Source organism: Chrysemys picta, chromosome 2 (genome assembly GCF_011386835.1).
Source record: "Chrysemys picta bellii isolate R12L10 chromosome 2, ASM1138683v2, whole genome shotgun sequence".
Classification (NCBI taxonomy): Eukaryota; Metazoa; Chordata; order Testudines; family Emydidae; genus Chrysemys; species Chrysemys picta.
Genome location: NC_088792.1, coordinates 113,516,887 through 113,542,222, shown reverse-complemented (window position 1 = coordinate 113,542,222; position 25,336 = coordinate 113,516,887). Strand labels below are relative to the sequence as shown.

General features: G+C 42.5%; 1 protein-coding gene across 2 annotated transcripts in view; it reads left to right on the top strand.

Annotated features, from left to right (window-relative positions):
• The first annotated feature begins 1,671 nt into the window (after nt 1-1,671).
• TMEM245 (transmembrane protein 245) overlaps nt 1,672-25,336 on the top strand; it is a 133,567-nt gene continuing 109,902 nt past the window's right edge. Inside the window, exons 1-4 of one of the 2 annotated variants that reach the window (XM_042842210.2) lie at nt 1,672-2,520; nt 15,541-15,658; nt 16,934-17,035; nt 22,378-22,488. In XM_042842210.2, the coding sequence (XP_042698144.1) occupies nt 1,858-2,520; nt 15,541-15,658; nt 16,934-17,035; nt 22,378-22,488 (994 nt within the window). In that variant the 5' untranslated portion in view covers nt 1,672-1,857. The remainder of the gene's footprint in view (nt 2,521-15,540; nt 15,659-16,933; nt 17,036-22,377; nt 22,489-25,336) is intronic. The other variant, XM_005296564.5, reaches the window with a different exon arrangement.

Genomic DNA, 25,336 nt, shown 5'->3' with positions numbered 1-25,336 from the left:
GTCAGCACTGGTGGGGGGGAGCCCAGGGCTGGGGCGGCAGGGGGTGCGGGTGGGGTGGGGTGGAGAGCCCAGCACTGGGGCGGCAGGGGGTGCGGGTGGGGGGAGGAAGAGAGAGCCCAGGGCTAGGGCGGCAGGGGGTGCGGGTGGGTGGGGGGGAAGAGAGAGCCCAGGGCTGGGGCGGCAGGGGGTGCGGGTGGCGGGGGGGAAGTGAGAGCCCAGGGCTGGGGTGGAGGGTAGCCAGAAATGTTTTTGCTTGGGGCGGCAAAAAACCTAGAGCTGGCCCTGATCATGTAACTTTCATGGCTGTAGTACCTATGGCTTTGGCACCTGATAGGACTGAAGCACTGTGGGATTTTGTTGGGACTAACTTAATTAGTGCAGGTGCACCACCTAGGAATCAAAGGGTTTGAACAGAAGTGGTGTGGACAGCAGCCTTATAAGACTTACTCAGAGTTAGTGTACTTGCAAAGATACTGTACTTGGAACACTTGTGAAACATTACAAATGCTTTTGTGTGTAGACACAAAGGCCTGGGCTACACCAAGAATATTAAACCAGTTACAGTATCTAGACCCTTTGTAGAATACTTTTTGTCCACACACAATAACACTCCAGATTGTTTACAAATGGTATAATAACCAAGTAGAACAAACTACTTTTCATCAGGCTAAATACACAGTGAATACTTAATTAGTTCAATCCAAACTAGTGTAGTGCCAGAGTGGATACAGACAAGAGGAAATGCAGGCTACTCCATCCCCTACTGTCTCTCAGTGTTTGAGTGGCTATATGAAATTCCCCGAAAGGGACAGCTTCTGGAAACGTACCCAGGAATTGTGGGAATGCAATCAATATGTGTTAGGACTGTGCTACTAGGGTAGATGTGGAACAAAACTTAAATCACATCAGTTAGTGTGGATACACTGAACTGTTTCTGCTTCAACTAATTTAATTACAGATGATTCAGGACCTAAAAATTCTAGTTGAGTCTTCCTGAATAAACAGGACCTGTTCCTTTTACAGGGCTGCCCTGTGGGGGGGGGGGGGGGGGGGAGGGGTGGCAAGTAGGGCAATTTGCCCCAGGCCCCGGGCCCCACAGAGGCCCCCACGAGAATATAGTATTCTATAGTATTGCAACTTTTTTTTATGGAAGGGGCCCCCGAAATTGCTTTGCCCCAGACCCCCTGAATCCTCTGGGCGGCTGGGATTCAGGGAGCCTGGGGCAAAGCAATTTGGGGGCCCCCTTCTATAAAAAAGTTGCAATACTGTAGAATACTATATGGGGGCCCCTGTGGGGCAAATTGCCCCACTTGATCCCCGGGGTGGCCCTGCTGAATCCTCTGGGCGGCCCTGACCTTTTATATGTGTATACAGAAATAAAAGAATCTTAACGCCTCACCCCACTTTTCCAGCTGCATTTAATAATAAAGGAGCAAAAATTTCACCCATGCCCAGTTGCTCACCTTTAAATCCATGTGAGAGAACCTATGCGCTGGGCTGTAAATGCACAAGGAACTACATCTCCCACCATCCCCTGCTTCACCAATCACCGCCGCTAGGAAAGCCCCACCGTCAGGCTCCCCCGCCCCGAGCGCGTGCATTTCCCGGCTTCCTCTGCACTCTCTCGTCTAACGAACTTACGCTCCCAGCATCACAATCGCCTAGGGAAGGAGAAAGAGAGACTACATTTCCCAGAATCCTCTTCGAGCCATTCTTCTGTGGGGAGGAAAGGAAAGACAGACTACATTTCCCAGCATCCCCGGCGGCTCATGTAGCGTGCAGCGGCGGCTGTGCCTGTGCCGCTCTCCCCGGCGGCAGCGGCGGTTAACGGTGTGGAGGGGGCGTGAGGCGGGAGCTATGGCTGACAGCGGAGACTCCGCGGCGAGTCCCCGCGTCCCGTCTCCTCCCGGCTCCCCGCTGCAGGGACGAAGGCGGCCGGGCTCCTCCTCGGCTCCCGGTGCGGGCAGCAGCAGCCAGTCTCCGGAGCGGAGCGCTGCGGGTCCCCCCGGGGCGGCGGGGGGCGCGGCGCCGCGGCTGCTGCTGTTGCCGCCGGCGGCGGTATCGTCGCTGCCGCGGCTGGACAAGCCCATCAAACAGGCCTTCTACAACACCGGGGCGCTGCTCTTCGCCGGGCTGTGCTGCGGCGCCGCCGTGCTGGTCTACTTCATCCTGGAGGCCTTCCTGCGGCCGCTGCTCTGGGCCGTGCTCTGCGGCACCTTCCTGCACCCCTTCAAGAGCTCGCTCACCGCGCTGGGCCGCCGCTGGCTCGGCCGCCTGCACCGCTCCCGCACCCCGGTGCTGCTGGCCGCCCTGCTGCTGCCCATCTGCTTCGCCAACTACAGCGCCGAGGCGCTGGGCGAACAGGTGCTGCGCAGGCGGCGCCTCCTGCTGCTGCTGGGCGCTGGCGGCCCCCTGCTCTACGGGCTCTATTGCCTCGGCAGCTCCCTGGGGGTCCAGGTGCTGCTGGCCCAGACCGGACTCCTCATCTGCCGGGGGCTCGACTTCTTCAGCAGCCTGTGGGTGAGTCTGGGGGCTAGGGTGGGCTCGGCCTCGCCTGTGTCACTATGGGGATCGCACAGATCTGTGCGGGGAGGCGCGGTCTGCGCCGAGCATCACCCAGGTGGCTCAACATCTCTCCCCTGCCCAGCCCCGGCGCTCCCATGCATGGGTTGTAGAGGGCTTGGTGCCAGTCTCCTCCTCCTCAGTATCCCTGTCGCAGGGAGAGGCTGTAACACCTTTCAGTGGGCTTGATAAGCAGGGTGGGATCCACAACAGTGAAATCAGTGGGAGTTAGGCATGGAAGTCTCTTGGTAGGATTCACAGTAGGAGTCAGGTGCCTAAATAAATACTATTGATTTTAATCGGGGAGTTAGGAGTCTAAACACTTGTGGATTCCCAGTCGTAAAGCTCAAACCTGGAATGATTGAAAGGGGACCAGAACCAGCCTCAATATGAAATCACTGTTGGTATTGCTTGGAAAGGCATGGGGAAGGCTAGCATCACTTTCACTTCACCTGTCTCTGCACTAGAAACTTTTTCTGATCAATATACTCTAGTGGTGTGGTTTTGTTTTTGCAATATTTTTGTACTGGCAAAAGCTCTAGTCTAGATACAAGAATAACAAAAATGTGCTTTTGCCAGTTTATTTTGCTCACTGAATTGATGGTATAAACTATAGCTAGGGTCCTACTAAATTCACGTCCATTTTGGTCAATTTCATAGCCACAGGACTTTAAACATTGTAAGTTTCGTGATTTCAGTTATTTAAATCTGAAATTTCACTGTGTTGTAATTGTAGGGTTGCTGACACAAAAAGGAGTTGTGGGGAGGTGTCACAAGGTTATTGTAGGGGGGCTTGAGTACTGCTACCCTTATCTCTGTGCCGCTGCTGGCGGCGATGCTGCCTTCAGAGCTGGACAGCTGGAGAGTGGCGGCTGCTGGCTGGGATCCCAGCTCGGAAGGCAGAGCCGCCGCCAGCAGCAACGCAGAAGTAAAGATGGCATGGTATGGTATTGTCACCCTTACTTCTGCGCTGCTGTTGGCAGGATGATGCCTTCAGAGCTGGGTACCCAGCCAACAGCTGCCGCTCTCTGGCCACCCAGCTCTGAAGGCAGAGCAGAAGTAAGGGTGGCAATACTGTGACCTCCTGAAATAACTGTGACCTCCCTATATCTCCCTTTTGCGTCAGGACCCTCAATTTGAGAAACGCTTGTCTCACCCATGAAATCTGTATAGTATAGGGTAAAAACACACAAGACAAGATTTCACGGTCCATGACACATTTTTCATGGCCATGAATTTGGTATGGCCCTAGCTAAGTGGCATCTACATTAGGATGTATCCTACATTAGGATAGAGACCTACCTTAAACATCACAGGAATACCATGTTGCGCAGCCACTGCTAACCACACTTCTAGCTACCTGGATGCTAGATGGGAATTGTGGTAGGGGTTAGTGGGATACTTAAGGGACAGCATGGTGCTTTTAATAAAAATCATATTGCCCTTCAAACAATATTCCTTATTGACAGACATCTTTAATTTATGTGGTGGTTTTCATCTTAGGGAATCTGCAGGCCCTTCCCAAAAGCTCTTCCCAATATGTGTGCACAGCTTTTACTCTAGGATGTTGCAGAGTACGCTGCACAACACTGGCAGGAAAAGGAAATTTTAGGGACACTGAAGTAAACTTTACTGCTTACATAGAATGCCATGGAATCTCTTGTGGTCATCTAGAGTGGATGTGACTTTGAAAGTCTCATTCAGAGCAAATACATTAAATGTCATTAAATGTTTTACTTGAGGTTCAAGAGTGTGCTATTTAACAGTTTATATAATATTGAACCTCAGCATTTGTTGCATAGGTGCTGGAACTGGGGGTGTGGGCTTGAAGTGGTTTCCATCATATACAGGGTTTACAGTTTGGTTCAATGGCTCTCACTACCTCCACTATACAAATTGTCCAGCACCCCTGATCTGTTGCAATAGCACACGTGCTATGTCCCAGTATTTTAGCCATATGCCAATTTCAATTATTACTTTCTGCTTAGTTATTCTTCCAATTCTAAACTGTTGCACAAAGATGCTCTGTAATCTTAAATAGCTGCTCTGTTCTACTCCAGTCTATTTTTACCACCGAGACAAGTTGGGTGAGGTAATATCTTTTATTGGTGAAAGAGACAAAACTTTTGCGCTACAGAGAGCTCTTTTTTTCAGGTTTGGTATTTTTACCAGCCTTGATTGGGAGAGGTGATCCTTCTGTCTCTGTTTTTTTGTAATTTATATCAAAGGTGCTTAAAATGTTAATAGACACCCTTTTTACTATTTTAAATATAAATTTATATAGGTGTCCCAATCCTGCAAACACTTAAGCATGTATGTAACTTTACTCACATGAATGAAGTTACATGCATCTTTATGATCTGTCAGTCTGTAAAGTGCTTTGGGATGACAGGCACTGTAAATATAAGGTGGTATTAGTTATTACAAAATATTTTGTATTGTCAATCCAAAGAGTTAGGAAGTAGGCCATTTCTTTTGTGCATTCATGTTTTGAGGGAAATCTAGACCCTTGTCCTTAATCTGTGTGGGTGTTGTCCCCTTAGATTCAATGGAGTTCTGAGAAGGGATCATTGCAAACCAGGCCCATACAGCTGAATTTTGTTTTAGGGAGTTGAAGGTATTCATACACTCATTTTTTCCCCCCCTTTTTGTGGGGAATGTTGTTAGATATAGAAAAAATATAGAGTAATGATCTCTTCTCTTGCCTTTAATTAACTTTTTTTGTTAGTAAATATAATCCATGAGTTTGTTACAAATATATAGGCCTCTGTAATAGGAACCTAGAATTTGCCATACTAGGAAAAAAGTGATTCATCAGTCCAGTATTCTGCCTCTTTCATTGGCTGAAACTGGAAGCTTCAGAGGAATATGACACCCAGAGTTCTCTTCTCCTCTACCTGCCTTTCTCCATGCACACCTACCCAATTATTTATTGTTTCATACAGACAGTTATTCTTCCTAACCTCAGGCTGATTAGGGCATAAACTTAAGTAGTACTTGTAACCATATTTGCTAAACTGTTTTAACAAGTATTAGTGGGAGGGGGAAGATCAGAAATCTTAAGATGCTTTTCCCTGAAATTTTCTAGGTTTGGTCTCTGGTCATTGGTGAATTGTTTTTTTGAGCAAAAATAGTTCATTATTGAATGAAAGGAGTTCAAATACTTTTTGCTGTAATTAAAGACTTGTTTTAAACAGCTGAAGCATCTTAGAAACATGAGGTAGAAAGTTGAAATTTGGGACAGTCTCTCTAAGTTCAGTATTTTACTGTCAGAGTCCTAGTGAAAATAGGTTGTGATTTGGCTATACACGAGTGTCCTAACTGTAATTTAATTACATTATACAACCATGAAAATGACTATGCACTTCAGAAACTAATCTTTCATTTTAAAGCTGAAATTTGGATGAAAAATGCTTCACACTGTCCCCATGTTTGAATGAAATTATTTTACCTACATTTGAAACTAAATACACTTTAGGCACTTCTTTGAGCTTTCATGCACATTAACTTCTGTGTTTTAAATGTAAAATGAGCATTTGCAGTAAACCAAGGGAAAGACCCTGCTTAATTCAATGAGGAATCTGAAGATGCATGCAAGCCCCATTCATTTTTGATCAACTTAAGTTGCTCAAGATAAGAACATTGAGGTTGTAAATATGGTGCTGTGAAAACTCAGGAAAAAGCAAAGTTAAGATGGTAAACTTCTCAACTTGCCAACTCCATTTCTTTTTAGCCAGTCTTCTTTTTCCCTTTTATCTCAGTTCCTTGAACTGGGGTATCTGTTTATAATGTCTTGATTTCCTTTCCTTCAGTCTGGCCTCCATCCTCTTCATTCCATTGAAATTTCTCTTGTACAAATCACTTATCTTTTAAGTCTAAATATTAATCATGATATTAAGTCTACTTTTTCAGTCTGCTGCTTTGTACAGCATATTTTCCATATCTTGTGACCGAGGTTTAAACTTCTATCACGTTTTACTTTGTATTTCCGTTTTGCAGCCCTTCTCCTATTCAGCTCTGGCTCAGTGCTGTCATGCCACTAGCTCCTGAGCCTGCAACCCAGTCTGTCTCCCCCCACTAGCCCTTCTGAACCCCAGCCTCTGACCCCCCCCCCACCCTCAGCAGCCCTGTGTGCCCCACTCTGTCTGTCTTAATCTAGCTCTGCGGGCCTAGTGCTGTGATGAACGCTGCTGACTGTTCTGATGCTAGAGCAGCCTCTGGTGGGTGACAAGCAGAATTGCAGCACTTCTTGGGAAATGTATTTTCTGCAGGGGGGGGGAATAATTCTGCGATGGACATGAATTCTGCGTATGCGCAGTGGTGTTAGAATTCCCCCAGCAGTAAATATAAAATCAACTGAAAGCAAGGACTTGAACTTGAAGTCACAGCTTTTTGCTGACATTGCCTTCAGTCAGCAATTTGCAGAGATAATTGAAGCACCTTGTGCTGAATACACTTCCTCCGACAGATTTAAACTCTGTTTCATTACTAGATGGTGCAAATAACAGAATTTGCACTGACATAAATGCAAAACAATTAGTGAAACAAGAGATGTGACCCTCATAATGGGTACTTAAAGTATCAGTGGAGGGCGGGTGGAAATGGATTTTTTCATTTCTTCCAAGAAAACTACAGCACGTTGTGATCAAGTTGCTGAAGGTGTTATCAAAGAACGCAGAGAGAAGTATGGCAAAAGAGGTCTTTGTCATTTGTTCAGACAATGAAGATAAATGGGGTGTTATGGGTTGGGCCCCCTTTCAGGGTGCCACCGGATGTGCTGGGGTCCCACTGAGCCTGCTGTCCTACCAGCCTGGGTTTCCCTTACTATTCCATGCTGCTGTGACAGGCTCTCAAGCCTCTTTCCAGCACACACACAGGCAGGGACACGCTCAGCTGCAGAATCTGAGTCTACGATTAGCTCTCTGTGGGACGGCTCAGCTAGGGGAATGCCCAGCTCTTCTGTGCACACACCCTCTAGAGTGGAAACCCAAAATAATATTGTCTTACGCTGTATAGAGATCTAGATAGCGTAAGGTCATAAAAATCACCCCTTCCCTCTATGTGGAGGGAGATATGCACAGCTCTTCTCTTCCCTCCCTCCCCCACAGTTATGAATTGCACAAACTGGGTTTTTGGTATAAACAAGAAATAAGTTTATTAACTACAAAAGGTAAATTTTAAGCGATTATAAGGTGTAGCAGAGAGAACAAAGCAGATTTCTGAGCAAAACACACAAACTAAGCTTAATACGCTAAAGAAACAGATTACCAATAGTAATTTCTCACCTTAAATGTTGTTTTAGGCAGGCTGCAGAGTTTCTGAAGCTCAGAGTTCCAGTTATTTCTCTTTACCGGCTAGACCCCGTCTCAGCTGGACTCAGCCCTTGCTTTTCCCTAGCTTAGTTCCTTTGTCTCTTCAGGTGCTTTCAGCAGTCTTCCTTCTGGGGGAGGCCATGGAGAATAGCCCTGATTGACTCACTTCCCAGCCTTAAATAGTATTTACATAAGGCGGGAATCCTTTGTTTCCAGTGGAAAAATACCAGCAGTGTCCAAGGTGGTACTTCATACTAGGTGACATTATTATATGACCTTGCAGTGTTAAAGCCACTATGAGACCAGGCTTATTTGTAATGTCCACAGGAAGTCTAGGAAGATGAGCGATCAGCATCTTCAAGACCTATTCTATTGTCTATCGTAATGGCCCATTCAAGCTGATTGCCTACTCTCTGGTGCACCTTCCCCAGGTACATACACAATTGTAATTGTTACATAGTCAATATTCCTAACTTCAGATACAGAATTGACACATGCATACAAATTTGATAATCACGTTCAGCAAATCCTAGCCTTTCCAATGATATCTCATATGACCCATCTCCCATAAAACATCTTAGTTATGTCCTATTCATATTACAACAATATTTTTATGAAGAATACGGGATGCAGTGTCACATGGGGGAAGAAAGAAAACTCGTCTGTTGGAACCTCCTAAAATTCTGAAACACAAGCATTCAGCTCATTATTTAAACCTCACTGAGAAAGAAGTAACACATGACATCCTAAAGTAAGATGGAAGTTTAGTCTTCTGCAATTACCATCAAGTTGATTGATAGAAAAAAAGAGGCTTGAGGATTCATCTTCCCAATGAAACTGAGTGGAAAAACTCAAGAAAGTTGTCTGTTACATGCAACTACCACAATAATTTATAGTGAGTATGAGTAGATCAAAATATAGCATGGATTTCACACAAAGGTCTCTACATAACACACAACTTTTTTTTTTAATTTAAATTAAATAGGATGTCAGAGGGACTGCTGTTGCAGTCTAAATGAAAACTGGTTTGATATAATTAACAAAGGAACTACCAAAGAACAAAACCAAAAAACAATTTAGAGAAGCTATTAATTTTATCCATTATTTAACCAACTTGACTGATTCAAGATATGAAGGTGATAAATGGAGCTCAGGAGTAAAATATTTAAAGGCTTTAGTCTAATTTTCAGAAGAGTTTTAGGCACTTAAGAGCCTGAAGTCTCATTGAAGGTCAGTGGGATTTGGGCTTCGAAGTCATTTAGATACTTCTTAATCCCAGAACAGGAAATAGAGACTGAAACTTGGCTGCTAGTATGTGACTGATACTTCTCTTCCAGTATTTAAAACTGAAGATCCAGATTTCTTTTCAAAATCTGTCTGAAGCAAATTGTCACAGTGAGTTGGATCAAAATGGTAGAAAGATAATTACGGAAGACAGGGCAGTTTAAATTTAAAAAACTGACAGTTCCTAAGACTTGCCCTCCTGTCCAGTCGACACGGCATCAGTTGATTGTGACTTTAACAAACTGAGACTTGCTTGTCCAAAATTTCCTTGAGTAGGTATTCAAGTTTATTAAAGGAAAAAAAGCAAGCTCAAGTGATAAGCATATTGGTGTCAATGGTGATAGAGTGTAGGAGACTTTGCTAGCTGGTAGACTGGGGATTTGATTATTGTATTTGTCCTATTTTTTTATTTACAGAATTAAAAACTTTTCATTTTGAACAATAAATATACTTGGTTATGTCTGGACAATAAATGTGTTCATGAAGTGAGGCCCCTGGCATGTATTCCATTTAATAAAACCTGTTTTTAGGGCATGTTAGGGATGAGGACTTATTCTCCTTCCTTTGCCCAAGGAAATTCTTTAGCTGTTTTTCCTCAACCCGGTATAGTCTTGTTAATTAGAGTATGCATGTGTGCCCCAGGATCTGAAATGTACATGTAGATAGATTGACCCAGTTATATCTACATACCTTTATCAATCAGGCCCCGACATTAATAGACATTATAATCTAGGATAATTTGTTTAAAGTGGACTTCAAAAGTCCACTTGAGGGATGTGAATAGTGAGGAATTTGTGTCCATGCTAGGATTGGAACAATAATCATAGTTGGAAATAGAATTTTCACAAAAGCACATATTGATGATCTTTCTCTTCCAAGTCTGTCCCTTATCACCCTCCCACCAAACCATAATCTCCAAACTGTTTAGTGGAGATGATCATACAGATTACTGGTGTGTAGTAACTAATGTGCAGCAGTCACTAATGTTCTCACTGAAATCCATGGAAAGCCATTCAACAATATAGCATGTATATTTTAGAAGTGATGGACATTATTTTCAAGTTATGATTTGATTCTCATCATCCAGAACCAGCCCACATTAAGTTTTAAGTAATTTGTTTAGTCAGCAGAATTTTCAGGAATATTAACAACTTCTAAAGTGGGTCACTCAAATTTAAAAAAAAATGTTCTGCATCATATTTCAAATGTTGCAAATAATGTACTGCTTATTAGCAAACACCATTACCTAAATTAGCATAGATTCAGTTAATCCATAATGTCACTTGAATTCAATCCCTCACACCTCTGGAGTCAACTGACAGCTGGTTTCCATGGCCTTGTGGAATGGTATAGCTTTATTTGGTTTCTGAAACAAGATTGCTGGCACCTGTTAAAACAGGAATTTCAATCTGATTAGATAGCACACAAATATGAAATGCATTCATTTAATGGAAAATTTATTATAACCAATTATAATAGTTAAACTTTCGGAAATGAGGATTGAACTATGATAATATTTAGATAACTGTCATTTTTGTTTTGTTTGAAATTATTTGAAAACTTGAAGTGTTTTGATTTGGGAGCTGTATGTACTACTTGAACAGTGGAGCATATTTTACTTTAATGTTATCTCTGATATCCAAGTCTATGCCTAAGGCTACGTTTTACTCACAGTGGGTATTTTTAGTAAAAGTCATGGATAGATCACGGGCCATAAACAAAAATTCACCGGCCGTGACCTGTCCATGACTTTTACTAAAAATACCCACTATGACTAAAACTTGGGGTGTGTGGGTGCTCGGGGGCAGGGGGAGTGTACAGGGGTGCTGCAGGTGCTGGGGCAGGTGACCTGGCTGGGACCCTTGCTGGGAGAGGGAGGGTTGGCAGGGCTCCCTACCTGGCTCCGTGTCTCTGCAGCTCCTAGGTGGTGGGGGTAGAGGCCAGCACCAGTTGCTGCAGAAGTCATGGAATCAGTGACCTCTGTGACAGACTCGCAGCCTTACTTATACCTTGCTAACAATTTGCTGCTGACAAAACAAGGGCAAGAAATATTTTAATGAAAAGTTAGACCTGTATTTGAAACACTCTCCTCTAATTAATAGGTGGATTTTTTTTTTAAATGAATACTAAAAATCTGAAGATCTCTCATCAGTTTTACAAGCTGAAGAGCAAAATTGACTAGATACTGTACTAGTCAGCATCTGATATGTGGTTAAAGTCAAGGGCTAGATTGATACCTTTACTCATGGTGAGCAGTACCTTACTTCACAAGCCACTCCACTGAACTTCATTGGGGCTGCCTGTAGTGTTAGGTAATATTTAACATTAATAAAGATAATCAGTTTGGCCCTACAGATGTTACACTTTCAGGTAGCTTATGCCCAAATTTTAAGGGTGTGTGTGTGTGTTTGTGGTGGTTGTTCTGTTTAAATATAGGAAACTTAACATTAACAGAAATTTCTATGATTATTTTCTAATTAAAAATGGGTCTTGGACTCAAACATTCATTAATCATGAGAATGAAAAAGCGAAGCTGATTACAAAGAAATTGAATGGCTAATTTTTTTGTTGTCAGATCTGAGTAAACTACAAAAAAAGCAAAAATTGTGAAATGCCAAATAGTTTTTTTAGTTTTAATAATCTGATATGTATTAACATTGGTAAAGAAATGTATACCTGTACCTCGATATAACACTGTCCTCAGGAGACAAAAAATCTTACCGCGTTATAGGTGAAACCGCGTTTATATTGAACTTGCTTTGATCCACCGGAGTGCGCAGGCCCGCCCCCCTGGAGCACTGCTTTACCGTGTTATATCCAAATTCGTGTTATATTGGGTGGCGTTATATCGAGGTAGAGGTGTATTTCTAAATCCTGGTCCATCAGAAGTTAATGGGAGTTTTGCTATTGACTTCAGTAGAGCTAGGATTTCAACCACTGTATTTAAACAGGTTTCAGAGTAGCAGCCGTGTTAGTCTGTATCTGCAAAAAGAACAGGAGTACTTGTGGCACCTTAGAGACTAACAAATTTATTTGAGCATAAGCTTTCGTGGGCTACAGTCCACTTCATTGGAACGTATAGTGAGGAAATATAAATAAATATATATATATATATATATATATATAGAGAGAGAGAGAGACACACACACACACACACACACACACACACAGAGAACATGAAAAGGTGGGAGGAATTAGCCTCTTAGAGTTGGTAGGGGAACTCCCCACCTTTTCATGTTCTCTGTGTGTGTGTGTGTGTGTGTGTGTGTGTGTGTGTGTGTGTGTGTGTGTGTGTGTGTGTGTGTGTGTGTATATATATATCTCCTGACTATGTTCCATTCTATGCATCTGATGAAGCGGGCTGTAGCCCACGAAAGCTTATGCTCAAATAAATTTGTTAGTTTCTAAGGTGCCACAAGCACTCCTGTTCTTTTTGCGTATTTAAACAATCATTTTGTTTCCTCAGGACCCTGCTTTGTTCGGAGTTAGATCAGTAGCTCCCAAACTTTTTAGAAGGATGACCAACCATGGTTTTTCTTTCTGTGCGACCCACTGACCACCTGAAGCAGCACCGTCCACCCACCACCACAATCCTAATCCCACCCAGTGCAGGGGGGAGAGGGGAAGGGGTTGTCAGAGAATGAGCCCACCCACCCTGACCGTGTTACCATATCTCCTGTCCTGTGAGGATGGGTCTGGCTCCCCATTCAAGGCATTGTGATTTTGCTAAACTTGAATGGCCCTGTGATCTCGTGCACCAGACCACAACACCCGGAGCAGGAAGCTGGCCCCGGCCCCAGCCCCATGGGTCAGGATCCAAAGCTGTGGGAAGAATGCAAGGCAGGCTCGGTCTCCATCCCCCTCAGGCCTCTGCTCCAGGCCAGGCCTGCAATCCATTTGGGAAACACTGTATTAGATAATGGTAACGAATAGACAGCTGAGCTTTTATTATATTCCCTCCTCAGTGACTTGACCCCTGCTTTGCTCACAACATGCTGTCCATCTTGTCCTTTGAGACCCTGATTAAATATGAAGCTTTTAAGCAAATGCTTAAATCCTCATGTTTTCAGTGGAATTTAAAAACACTATTAAAGTTAAGCACATGTTTAAGTGCTTTCATAAATAGGGATGCTTTTCCGGAATCTGGGCCTGAGGTCAAATCTGCTCTTAACATATACATTTGAAGTGTTTTTTTTTTTCCGTTTTGTGTTTCTGTATTTTTTCTATTTCTTCCCTTCCTCTCCAGTGACTTTTTTTCCCCTTCTTCTCAGATTTCTTCCTTTTCTGATCCAGGTGGCTTTTAATCTCCCTTGCTTGCTCCCGCTCATATCTTCTTTCCTCCTGTCCAGTGGTTCAGTTTAGAGCTTAAAAGTTTTAGTTATTTTCTGTTTCAGTTATCCGAGAAATAGAGCTGCAAGAGACAAAATTAAGCAGACAAAAAGAAGCCCATGTGATAGTTCTGGCCTACTACAACCTGTTAGTACAATAGGATTGAAAGAGCTTGCAAAAAAGGCTCATTTGCTCAGTGCATTCCTATTGCATTTTAAATGGGTAACAAAGTGGTACATTGACTCATAGACTTTAAGATCAGAAGGGACCATTATGATTGTCTAGTCTGACCTGCACAACGCAGGCCACAGAATCTCACCCACCCACCCCTGTAATAAACCCCTAACCTATGTCTGAGCTATTGAAGTCCTCAAATCATGATTTAAAGACGTCAAGATGCAGAGAATCCTCCAGCAAGTGACCCGTTCCCCATGCTGCAGAGGAAGGCGAAAACCCCCCTGGGCCTCTGCCAGTCTGCCCTGGAGGAAAATTCCTTCTCGACCCCAAATATGGCAATCAGCTTAAACCCTGAGCATGTGGGCAAGACTCACCAGCCAGACACCCAGGAAAGAATTCTCTGTAGTAACTCAGATCCCACCCCATCTAACATCCCATCACAGGCCATTGGGCATATTTACTGCTAATAGTCAAATCCATGAACCATTCTCTATTAAAGGCTTACATTTAAGTTTGAATTTTGGTAATAAAACCTAACTTTTTACTTTCCCTGTCAATTTTCACCATTTCCATTTCTGTAAGAAACTTCATTGTGTGCATAAAGCAGAAATGGATGGGGCTACTAACTCTTTAACTATGCATCAACATTAAAGATGATTTTACCAGGAAAATATGCAAATCTTAGTTAACAGAGGATCACATTTTTGTCTTGCTACACAGGTGGTAGCGACTTCTGATTATTTTGGCAAAGGGAGTGGAGAATATTAAGAATGATGGGAATAGATATTTAGAACTAGAGAGCTTCCCCTAAAAAATAAAACAAATTTAAACCATATCAGAGTTTAGACCTAAACTTTAGAAAAACTTGAAATAGGTATATAGTGGGCAACCTAATATTTGTTGGTATAGAAAGAAGAAATTTAATAGTTGCAAATATTCTGATTTAAAGATTGATCCACTTTTTTTTCCCAAGTGTGGCTTAACACTGTAAACCAGTGGTTCTCAAACTTTTTTTTTCCGCTGACCACTTGAAAATTGCTGAGGGTTTCGGAGAACCAGTTAATGATCTTTCCAAATGTTGTTTGTACCATTAGCTAACTATTGTAAAGTGGTTTGGATAAAAGTGCTATAGTAAAAAAAACCTTAATAATAAACTTTTTTTTGTTCTACAAATAAAAGCACACAATTCATACTTTAAGATCAGTAGTCTTACCTTTCTAATGCAATGGATGTGCCCTCTCTCCCCTGCCACGGCAGCCCCCAAGTTGGGGCTGGGAAGGAGGGGGAGTCTCTCCCTCTCTCCTCCACCACAGCAGCCCCCGAGCTGGGGCTGGAAAGGGGGGAGGGGGGGTCTCTCCCCTGCCACAGAGTTCAGGCTGGAAAAGAGTGTCATCTCTCCCCGGCAGCTGCAGCCCTGGAGCTGGGGAAAGTCACCTCTTTCTCTGCCTGCTGCAGCCCTGCACATCCCAAATCCCTCCCCACCCCCTCTTCTCACCCCACAGTCCCTTCCCACCTACCCCCTATTTCCCCCCAAGGCCACCACCTCACTTTACATGTGCATCTTCTCCAGGGTCCAGGCACCTAATTAGTGGAGTCATGCCTGCGTAGCTCCACTAATTAGGTGGATGGCCCTTCATTCTCTTGTGTGCGGCCACCCAGGCTTGCAACTTAGAGGGAACTATCCGCAGCCCACCTGAATGGAGCTCGCGGACCATTGGTGGTCCATGGACCACAGTTTGAGAACCTCTGGGTTAGACAACTCTCGAAGGTGCAGGAGTTCATATAAAAAACCCAAACTGTTGATTAATATGGATATGTATATATTGATGTATGTGTAGTACGTATGTATGCCCATAAGTATCTTCTTATTTTAAAGATATGGACCTTGGTTGTCGGTTATCTGTTGACCATTTCATTCAAGTGGAATGCAAGCACTGAGCGTTACTTAAGAGCAATCTCCATTCCTGTCTGGATAATACTGCTCTTCCACTTAGGTGGGTAACACATCATTGTGTTTATGTATAAAATGTAGTTCGGAAGCTTAACAAAGAACAACCTTGGGCTAAATTCTCAACTGAGATCCAGCCCCTTTGCCCTCCTCAGGTGGCACAAAGGATCCAGATTCTTACTGCAAATAGCCAGCAGAGAATTTCTCTTGGTGCAGGAGAACTCATCGCTGGTGTAAAGTTTGCAGGAGGTAGCTTTTGTGCTACCATCCCCCTGGAGTAGTGAACAGTGTGGGGATATGGAGGAACTCTGTAGCACTGCCTGCGTTTTTTTCACTGGTGTAAGTTAGAGCGGCTGCTCTAAATGCTGGCGGGGGCCAGGTGCTGATTGGCCCTTAGAATCAAGGATCAGAACCAGCTCCTTGACGGAGCTGGCCACAGGAGAGAATTTGGTCCCTCATCTGTAACTTTTTTTTGAGAGAGAGAATCTCAGTAACAAAGATTAAAGATCTAAAAGGCAGAATTAACATGAAAATAAACTCTTCCTCCTACAGCCAGTCCGAGCATATTGATAATATCAAGGATGTTTAGTGTTTTTTTTTTTTTTTTTTTTTTTTTTTTTTTTTTTTTTACTAAGATTGTGTTCTATTTCTGCCTTTCTAATAGCATAACTGTATGGGCTCACTAGCCATTACAGTAGCTAATTAATACATTAATAATAAGCTAATATCCTTAAAAGAGCTCATAGCTCACTCCTTCATGTCTTACTGAGGCAGCATCTCTTTTGCACTGTTGCACAAATTTGCCCATACGTACACTATTTTGTGGTTTAAGATCTCATGTAGTGGCTTTATGGGTTAGTTTTCAGCCAAACAAATATTGGTCTTCAAATTCCCCTCCCCCCCCCCCCCCCCAAAAAGAGCAAGCAAGAAAACTCCTTGGTCTCATTCTATATAGAAGTTCTACTAAAAGGAAGTTGTTTCTTTAGTTATTCTGAAATGTAAGTTATTTTAAATAATAACTTTAAAATTATATATCCAATAATGTAATACTAATTGAATAAAAAGAACACTGACTAATAGGTATTAGAACGAGTATTGAGAAATGTAAATGTCCCATAAGAATGGAAAGAAATGCATAAAATGTCTAAATATTTTTTTAGATGTAGAAAAATTTCTCACACTTCTGTGATATTAGACACTGATATCTATCTATAATTGCTAGGTTCCACTTGTGGCTGCCCTCTTCAGAATGGCTGCATTATACTAACATTTTTGATTAAATTCTGAAAAACTTTGCTGAAAAATCTTATTTTTTTTCCAGCTTCTGTGGCTGGCTCTTGGAGGATTCCAGTATTTCTGGTTATAGTATTTCTGATGACTGTGGGCATGTTGCATGAGCAACGGGGCGGAAAGGAGTCTTCTGGTAAGAAATAAGTCACTTTTCTTCTGCTGTCAACCAAGGTAAACTTATGGAAAATGGAGGACTTGAAATCTTAAAATTGCTTGGGTTACTCATGAGTTTATTTTAATATCATATGACTTGTGTATGTGTACTCTCTATTATAGCGAAAGTAGGAGTTTTTGCTAATTAAAAATATCATGGATTATGCTTCCTAAAACTGAAGTCTGATTGGTTCTATCTAATAAAATATTTTGCGGTATACTAATGTTAGGTTTCTGTAGTGACTCTATAGAATCCAGACTGTTATTCTAAACTGCAATTTCTGTTCCACTTCTAGCTTCTCATTAGTGTGACCAATATGCTTGCAGACTGGGTTGCTTATACAAAGATATGAAGAGAATACTTTCTCAGAACCGGGGCAATACAGGATTAAAGATGTTTATTTCTTACTAATTCATATACTCCAGTTTAATGTTTTCCCAGCACAAATGTTCATTTTCGGAGCTCCAGTCATGGGCCAAAGGCATTTTGTCAGTGGGTAGATTTAAATCCTAGGAGACTTTCTAGGGAAATATTATTTAGGAGTCTTAGGCCTGGTCTACACTAGGTGGTGGTGGTGGGGAAAGCGATCTAAGTTGTGCAGCTTCAGCTACGTGAATAATGTAGCTGAAGTCAACGTACTTAGATCTACTTACCACGGTGTCTTCACTGCGGTAGGTCAACTGCTGATGCTCCTCCGTCGACTCCGCCTATGCTTCTCGCTCCGGTGGAGTACCGGAGTCGACGGAAGAGTGCTTGGCAGTTGATTTATCGCATCTTCACTAGATGCGATAAATTGACCCCCCACTGGATCGATCGCTCCGGAGATAAGTGTAGACATGCCCTTAATCTTATACTGGGGCCAGAGAGTGTGGGATGAGATCAGGCTGAACAAACCAGTTTCATTACACTGGGCAGTGTCATACATGTTAGTATCTGTGCTCTGATTCCAAAGGACTAAAAATCTTCCAAGATCAAAGATAAAGGTAGGACACTGAAGATGAGAACTTAAGCTTGCAGAGGAAATGTGGAAAGGAGAGAGGAATTCCCTGAGTTGTGATGGGGAAGAGAACCTGAAGAAAAGAAAAAGAATCTTGAGAAATAAAGAAAACACTTCCCTTTTCCACTCATCTTAATGCATCCTGATCCACATGGAGGGAATCCCAGAAAACACAGAATCCTTGCCCTCAAATTGATTGTCCCTGGGAAGTATGCAGTAGGTCCCAGGGAGTAAAGAACTCGTTCTGCACTCCCATCATGTCCTGTTGCTCTTCAGCAGGGTGCTCTAGGGCGGGGGTTCTCAACCTTTTTCTTATTGAGGCCTCCCCCAACATGCTATAAGAACTCCATGGCCCACCTGTGGCACAACAACTGGTTTTCTGCATAGAAAAGCCAGGGTCTATGTTAGGCAGTAGCAAGCAGGGCAATTGCCTGGGGCCCAATGCCACAGGGGCCGCTGTGAAGCTAAATTGCTCAAGTTTTGGCTTCCGCCCTGGGGGTGGTGGGGCTCAAGGCCTCTGGCTTCAGCTCCATGCTGTGGGGCTTCAGCTTTCTGACCTGGGCCCCAGCGAGTCTAATGCTAGCCCTGCTTGGTGGACCCCCTGAAACCTCCTTGCAGCCCCCCATGGGCTCAAACCTCTGTTTGAGAACCACTGCCCTAGAGAATAAAGAAAATCACAGCAGAGCATTCATAGTTCAAATAATTTGAAGAACCTAAGAAAATTCCAAAATCTTGTTAAGGTTGAGCTACATATTGGTAAATTAAGATTAAAACATTTCAATACTTGTGTAGTTAGTCTGGGGTATGCAAGAAGCATTGGAAACCCAGGAAATTCACAATTAAGATTAAATTTAAAAGAAACACACTTAAATGTATGGAATGCACTGTTAAAGTATGTCAACAACTTTAACTGCACCTGTAATCATGTCGGAGATGGGCAGTGGGGAGACTAGGGCTTCTCTACTGAGGGTTTGAATCAATAGCACATCAGTTTGCTGTGAAGTTATGTGCCGTCTGGATGAAGCTACAGCACAATGGAAGTCCCTGTGTGGCTTTAAGTAGAAGGATGCCAAGCTGCACTCCAGAACTTCTTGTACTGTGCAATAGCAGTGCCCACACAGGCTGTTGCTGTGTGTCAAACTGGTGTACTGTAGAGTCACACACAGTGTTAGAATCATAGAATATTAGAGTTGGAAGAGACCTCAGGAGGTCATCTAGTCCAATCCCCTGCTCAAAGCAGGACCAACACCAACTAAATCATCCCAGCCAGGGCTTTGTCAAGCCAGGCCTTAGAGGTTTTTAAGGATGGAGATTCCACCACCTCCCTAGGTAACCCATTCCAGTGCCTCACAACCCTCCTAGTGAAATAAGTGTTGCTGTGCAGTAACTTATTGAGACCATTTTACCAATCCTTAAGTTTCTCATTAGTAACCACAAATGCTTAGAATTCTTCCACTCAACATTTTCCATTAAGATCCAAGTGTAGATGTCAGTTGAGATTAAGCTGTTTTCTCCTACTATGAATTCCACTGGATGGAAGTCATCCCTCATGCATACTAGTTGTACCAAAATAGTTCCTAGTTTCTAGAAACTGAGAGCTCCTCATGTTGGCTGCAATGATTAATCATTGAGGATACAGTACATGGTCCAATTTACATTTGGCTGATGGTCAGTGCTCAAGCACTCCTAAAAACACTTAGAATATGGATTTATTGCACTCTCTGACACAGTTTCCCCTGAAACTGTTCTTCTTGGTCACTAAACTTTATTACTAACCATAGAGGTTTCAGGTTAATCAGATTGCTTGTCACTTGGAACAGTTTTGGTGAGCTGGATTTCACAGATGATATGGCTGACAAGAAGAGAGATCTCTTCCTAGGTAGTCCTGGGGGAATACTGTGCCAAAAAATTAAATTCTGCACACAATATTATAACATTCTGCGTATTTTATTTGTTAAAATAAAGCAATATAATCAAAACAGTTTCAATTATTTTAATCATTTATTTCAGAATACCTGTCAGCAAGTATGTCTGTAAGAATACAGACGACAAAAAAGATTCATTAAATGTTTTTTAGGCAATAGATTTCTTACTGGTAACTTTGAGTAAATAATGTAAACTATTGTACAGAAATGTATTTCCTGCACCCCTCAGAAGCAGTGCAAAGGCAGGGAGTGGGGGGTGCAGATCGGGGTAATGGAGGAGCTGAAGGAGAGGGAAGTAATTGCTGGGAAGGAGGCAGGGAGTGAACCTGGAGGGTTGTTAGATGTGGGTGGGAGAAGTATGGTACAGGTTTTTTTAGGGGCAAAGGGATGGAGGGATTGTTGGCGCTCCTCCCCCATGCAGACTTCAGTTGACCCCTATCCTCTGTCAGGCACATCTGTCCCTGTCTCCATGTGACCCTGCACCCCTCTCCCCGTCCACATTTAGCCCTTCACCCTCACTCAGCCACCCTTGCACCCCCACTTCCATTCAGCCGCTGTCCCTGTCTGTCCCCCACACTAGCCCTTCTGATCCCTAGTCTGTGATCTCCACAGCAGCCCTATGTGACCCATGATGTCTGTCTCCCCCACCCCCCATATTCTGGCCTCCTTATTTGGACATATGGGCAGGGCACTGTTAGGAATGCAGTGTCTTCTGCTCCCTCTCCCCTCGCTGTGGCTGGCTGCTCCAAAGTGGGAGCAGCTGCCCTCTGTTCTGGTGCCATAGCAGCCCCTAGTGGGTGAAAGGTGTAATTGCAGCATCTTTCAAGCAGACTGTATTTTATGTGGAGGAAAAAAAAATTCTGCAGGGAACATGAGTTTTTCAGTGGCACAGAATTCCCCCATGAGTATTCTAGACCAGAGCCATGGCATAAAATGCGTACATTTTCTTGAGACTAAAGTTTGAGAAGTTCTCAGTGATAGATGTGTGACGGGTTGGACCCCTTAAGGTGCCACCTGATGTGCTGGGATATCACTGAGCCCGCCTGTTTTGCCAACCAGGGCACCCTTTTTACCTGTCTTGCTGAGCCAGACTATCAAGCCTCTGCCAGTGCGCGCACACGCACGCGTGCATACACACACACACACACACAGGCAGGGCCACACACAACTGCAGAATGACACAAATACTGAGATCAGCTTTGGGAAGCCTCAGCTTAAGGGACTTGCCCCAGCACTTAGGTGTTCACCTCCCTTGGAGTGCAGACCCAAAGGTATATTATGAAATCCACCTTCTCCCTCGAATGTGGACTAAGGTATGCACAGCCTCTTACCCCCCACCCATTATGCACAAATGGGGTTGTATTATAAACAAGAAATAAGTTTATTAACTACAAAAGGCGAATTTTAAGTGGTTAGAGAAAGTAATCTGCTTTGTTCTGTTTGCTAAGCAAATAAACCAAAACATGCATACTAAGCTTGTTTCACTAAAGAAATTAGTTACAAATAGTAATTTCTCACCCTAAATATTGTCACAGGTAGATTACAGAAAGTCTTGAAATGCAGCTTCACTGGTCTCCAGCTTGAGACCTCCGATATTATTACTCACAAGCTAGATGCCTTTCCAGCTTGGGCTCAACCCTTTCCCCTCTCCTCCCCCCCCCCCCCCCCGCCCCGAGTTCAGTTCTTGTTTCCAGGTGTTTTTCAGTCTCTTTTTTGGTGAGGAGGCAGAGAAGAACCACAATGATGTCACTCCCCTGCCTTGTATACTCTTGTGTGTGGAAGGAACCTTTTGTCACCCAGTGGAAGAACACTGGCATTCCAAGGGGTGAGTCCAGTACCAGGTGACTCAAACCCATGTCTCTGCAGGGCTGTGGCAGCCATTATTCGTAAGCTGTCTGGAGCGTCCACAGGAAGACTAAGCTCTTTCACAGTCCATTGTCTTTGCTAACTGACCCATTAGCCCTGACTGGCTTTTCCATTGTTGTACCTGAAGAGCTAGTTGGGGGTGTCACCCCCAGTAACCCATTTAAAATACAGATACATAGTTAATACTCCTAACTTCAGATACAGAAATGATACAGGCATACAAATTGGATAATCACATTCAGTAAATCATAACCTTTCCAATGACATCTTACGTGAGCCATCTTGCATAAAGTATCTCTATAATGTCATATTCATATCCGAAGCATATTTTCATAAAGAATATGGAGTGAAACAGCACAAGATGATCATACTGGGTCTACATAATATATGTAACTATTAAAGTGAATATTTATCCACTTCATTGAAATTGTACTTCAGTGAAACTGGATGTTGAGCAACAGAAATAAAAATAGTATTGTGATAAGAATCAACCTCTTCCCAACTCTTTACTTATTGTGTATTTATTTTTATAGGGACAGAACTTCCTGGTCAAATGATTTCCATTGCTGCTTCTACAATTGCCATGGCAATATCTGTCACAGGATATGAGTCAAGTAATGAGCAACATTCACCCCAACCCTCAGGTGACTGATCACTCAGTAAGAAAATATTTGAATTTGTTCTAAAAGCATGAACCAAGAGGAAACTAGAAACAATTTTTAAAACATTCTCCGACTCACAAATTACCACACTTTTTCCTGTGGAGTTGGTGTTCCTGGTTTAAAAGTTGTTCAAAAGACAGCAGTATTAACATGTAAATGACTATTTTACATACAATTTTTATGACCTAGTCATTTAAACTGTTACCTGCAGATGCAGAAGTGGTGCCAGGGAGAAGTTTTCTTTCATAATTAGTGTTCTGTGGAAAGAGCTTTTTCTTGGTGTATTTCCTGCTGTACTTATTGCTTTCCCTTGATATCTTCATGGTAGCAAGAAAAAGTTAGACTTCGTGTGTGAGTGGAGGCAGCTTTGTAATGCAAGACTTTGTGGACAGTACTGTGGAGGCAAAAGGCTTCCTTTTGATCTGCTCAACCATGGCACAAGACTAAACGTTTTTTTCTTGCAGTTTAATTCGGCATGCAGTTTCAAAGACAGTGTATCTGGTTTCTGTTGCAGGTAATCTGTAAGCAGCAATTTGAGAAGATGAAGGTTCAATAAGTATTATTTGGGGGTGGAAAGCCTCTTTGGTCATGGGCAAAAGATCACTATAATGACTAAATAGGCCTTTGATGGAATATTTTGCTGACAAAATAATAGTCCTCCAGAACTCTCTGGAAACTAAAATATTCCATCAACATCTGAGGATGAACTATCAAAACAGGCACAGCGACCTGATGGGACTAGAGTGCCCTAATCTCAAACTTGAACTTGAATATCCTAAATAAAAATAAATTTCAAGCTACTGCAAAAATAAGTGAGTTTAAAAGACATGATCTTGGTTTCAACACACAAATAATGCTTCATGTGATGGGACATACAGATCAGTGTAAGGTTATTTCAAGCACACGGCATTAATAAAATGTCTTCTAGCTAAACGTTGGCTTCATTGAAGTTAAAAAGCTACTTCCACCACCAGGTAGTAACTGATGTGCAGCAGTCTAACGATATCTTACTCTGAGAGAGATGGATACACAGGTGTAGTCACATACACGTTTACTAATTTAAGTGTTCCAATGCAAATAGTACTCAAAGAAGATTTAGATTTGAAACATTTAGCAACACACTCATTTTTAAAATAAAGGCAATCTTTCTGCTCTCATAGTATTTCATGCTGTCCCAAGTGAAACTAACCTCTTCACTCAGACTAGCATGCTAAAATTTCAAAGATAAGCACTTCTTCACATGAATAAATTGGAAAAAATGTCCTAAGAGATCTCTTGAAATTTCAGGTTGGAGCAATATGGCTATAGCTGTCTTCTTTTCTTTTGCAGCTGTTTCCCTTGAGTGTGGGATGTGGTATCTTTTGTTTTGCTCATCCCCTCGTGACTCCTCCTCCCCCCCCCCCCCCCCAAAAAAAAAAAGATTTATGAAGCCTGGAAGTATGAGAGAAGTGATTTAGCTAGATTTTTGGATGGCCTACTGGTCATGTGTCAAACAGTTGCCAATTCCTCCACTCCAATCTGATATTTCTTCTTGGAAGCTGGATTGGAAATATGTTTTCTTAAGGCAGATTATTTTTATTCTTAAAGCTTTAGCTATGCCTCTCACTGGAGATTATATATCTGTGAATAATATACATGCACGTGCTGCAGGTATACATTCTATAAATGTGGTTTGGGTAACTTTCTTGGGAATATAACCCCATTTTTCAGTATAGATTTTGTAGTCCACTTTCCTTTTATAGTCAGAAAGGGGGAAAAAATGGGACTCCCTGTCTTCTTTTGATGGAAACAATTTTCCAGACTGATCTAGCAGTCTTCTTTGGGAACATTGTTCATCATTATTGATCAACTGAGTGTTTTCAAATTTGTACTTGGTTTTGTTCCGCCATGTTCATGGTTGTTGAGGCTCAGATTTCTGGAACTGCAAAGCTTAAACACTTCTTAACTTTATTTTGTTGATCCAGAGTGACTTGGTATTTTCATCCTACTTTGGAACTCTGTTTTTCATGAGAGGTTTAAGATTCTACAGAAGTTTTCAGTCATTCTTCAAGCTTAACCACCAGGTATACATCAGTTTTCAGAATGAAGACTCCTGTGTGCCTACTCTGCAAATACATTACTAGTGCTAAGTGGTGTTTATTAGTTGCAGAAAAATTGATTATTTCTGAATTTTGATACTGTTGCTTTTCATTAGTTGGTCAAAGAACAATGCTTCAAGTTTTCTGCTAGTTTGTGCACTTACCCATAATGTTAATGTAAAAAAAATTGTTACCACACTATAAGGCACTTTGGTTATACAGACCTTTATTTGTGCTTCCCTTGTTTTGTGGCTGAATATTGTGGTAATTCTATTCCATCAATGATAGTACTGGGTCCTTCCCGACGGTATGAAGTGTTTCTAAAATTTCTGGTAAGTGAAAGCAAACGCTGCCATATTTTTGGGGGGAAAATTGATAGGTTAAGTAGCCATGTGGCAGGACTTATAGGAGCTATCATCTCAAGTCTCTTGCCTTTGTTTTCCCTTTGCTTTAGCACTTTCTTCCCACTGACGTATGTTTGGAGTTTTGCCCACTACTATAACATTGCTTAGATTTACCATATTGTGTTTGGGAATGAAAGTAAGAGGAAAGGAGTTGTGTACATGCAGTAATCTATAAAATAATATAGTTCCTAGAACTTTTTTTGGACGCTAAACTCCTGATGGTGATAAATATGACTTAACAGAATATCCAGCAGAGGAATTGCATTCTTTGCCTGAGTGATACATTATGTAACAAAGTCGGAAACTATCTTTTACTATTCAGCATGGTACAGCTTTTCAGATGATCTA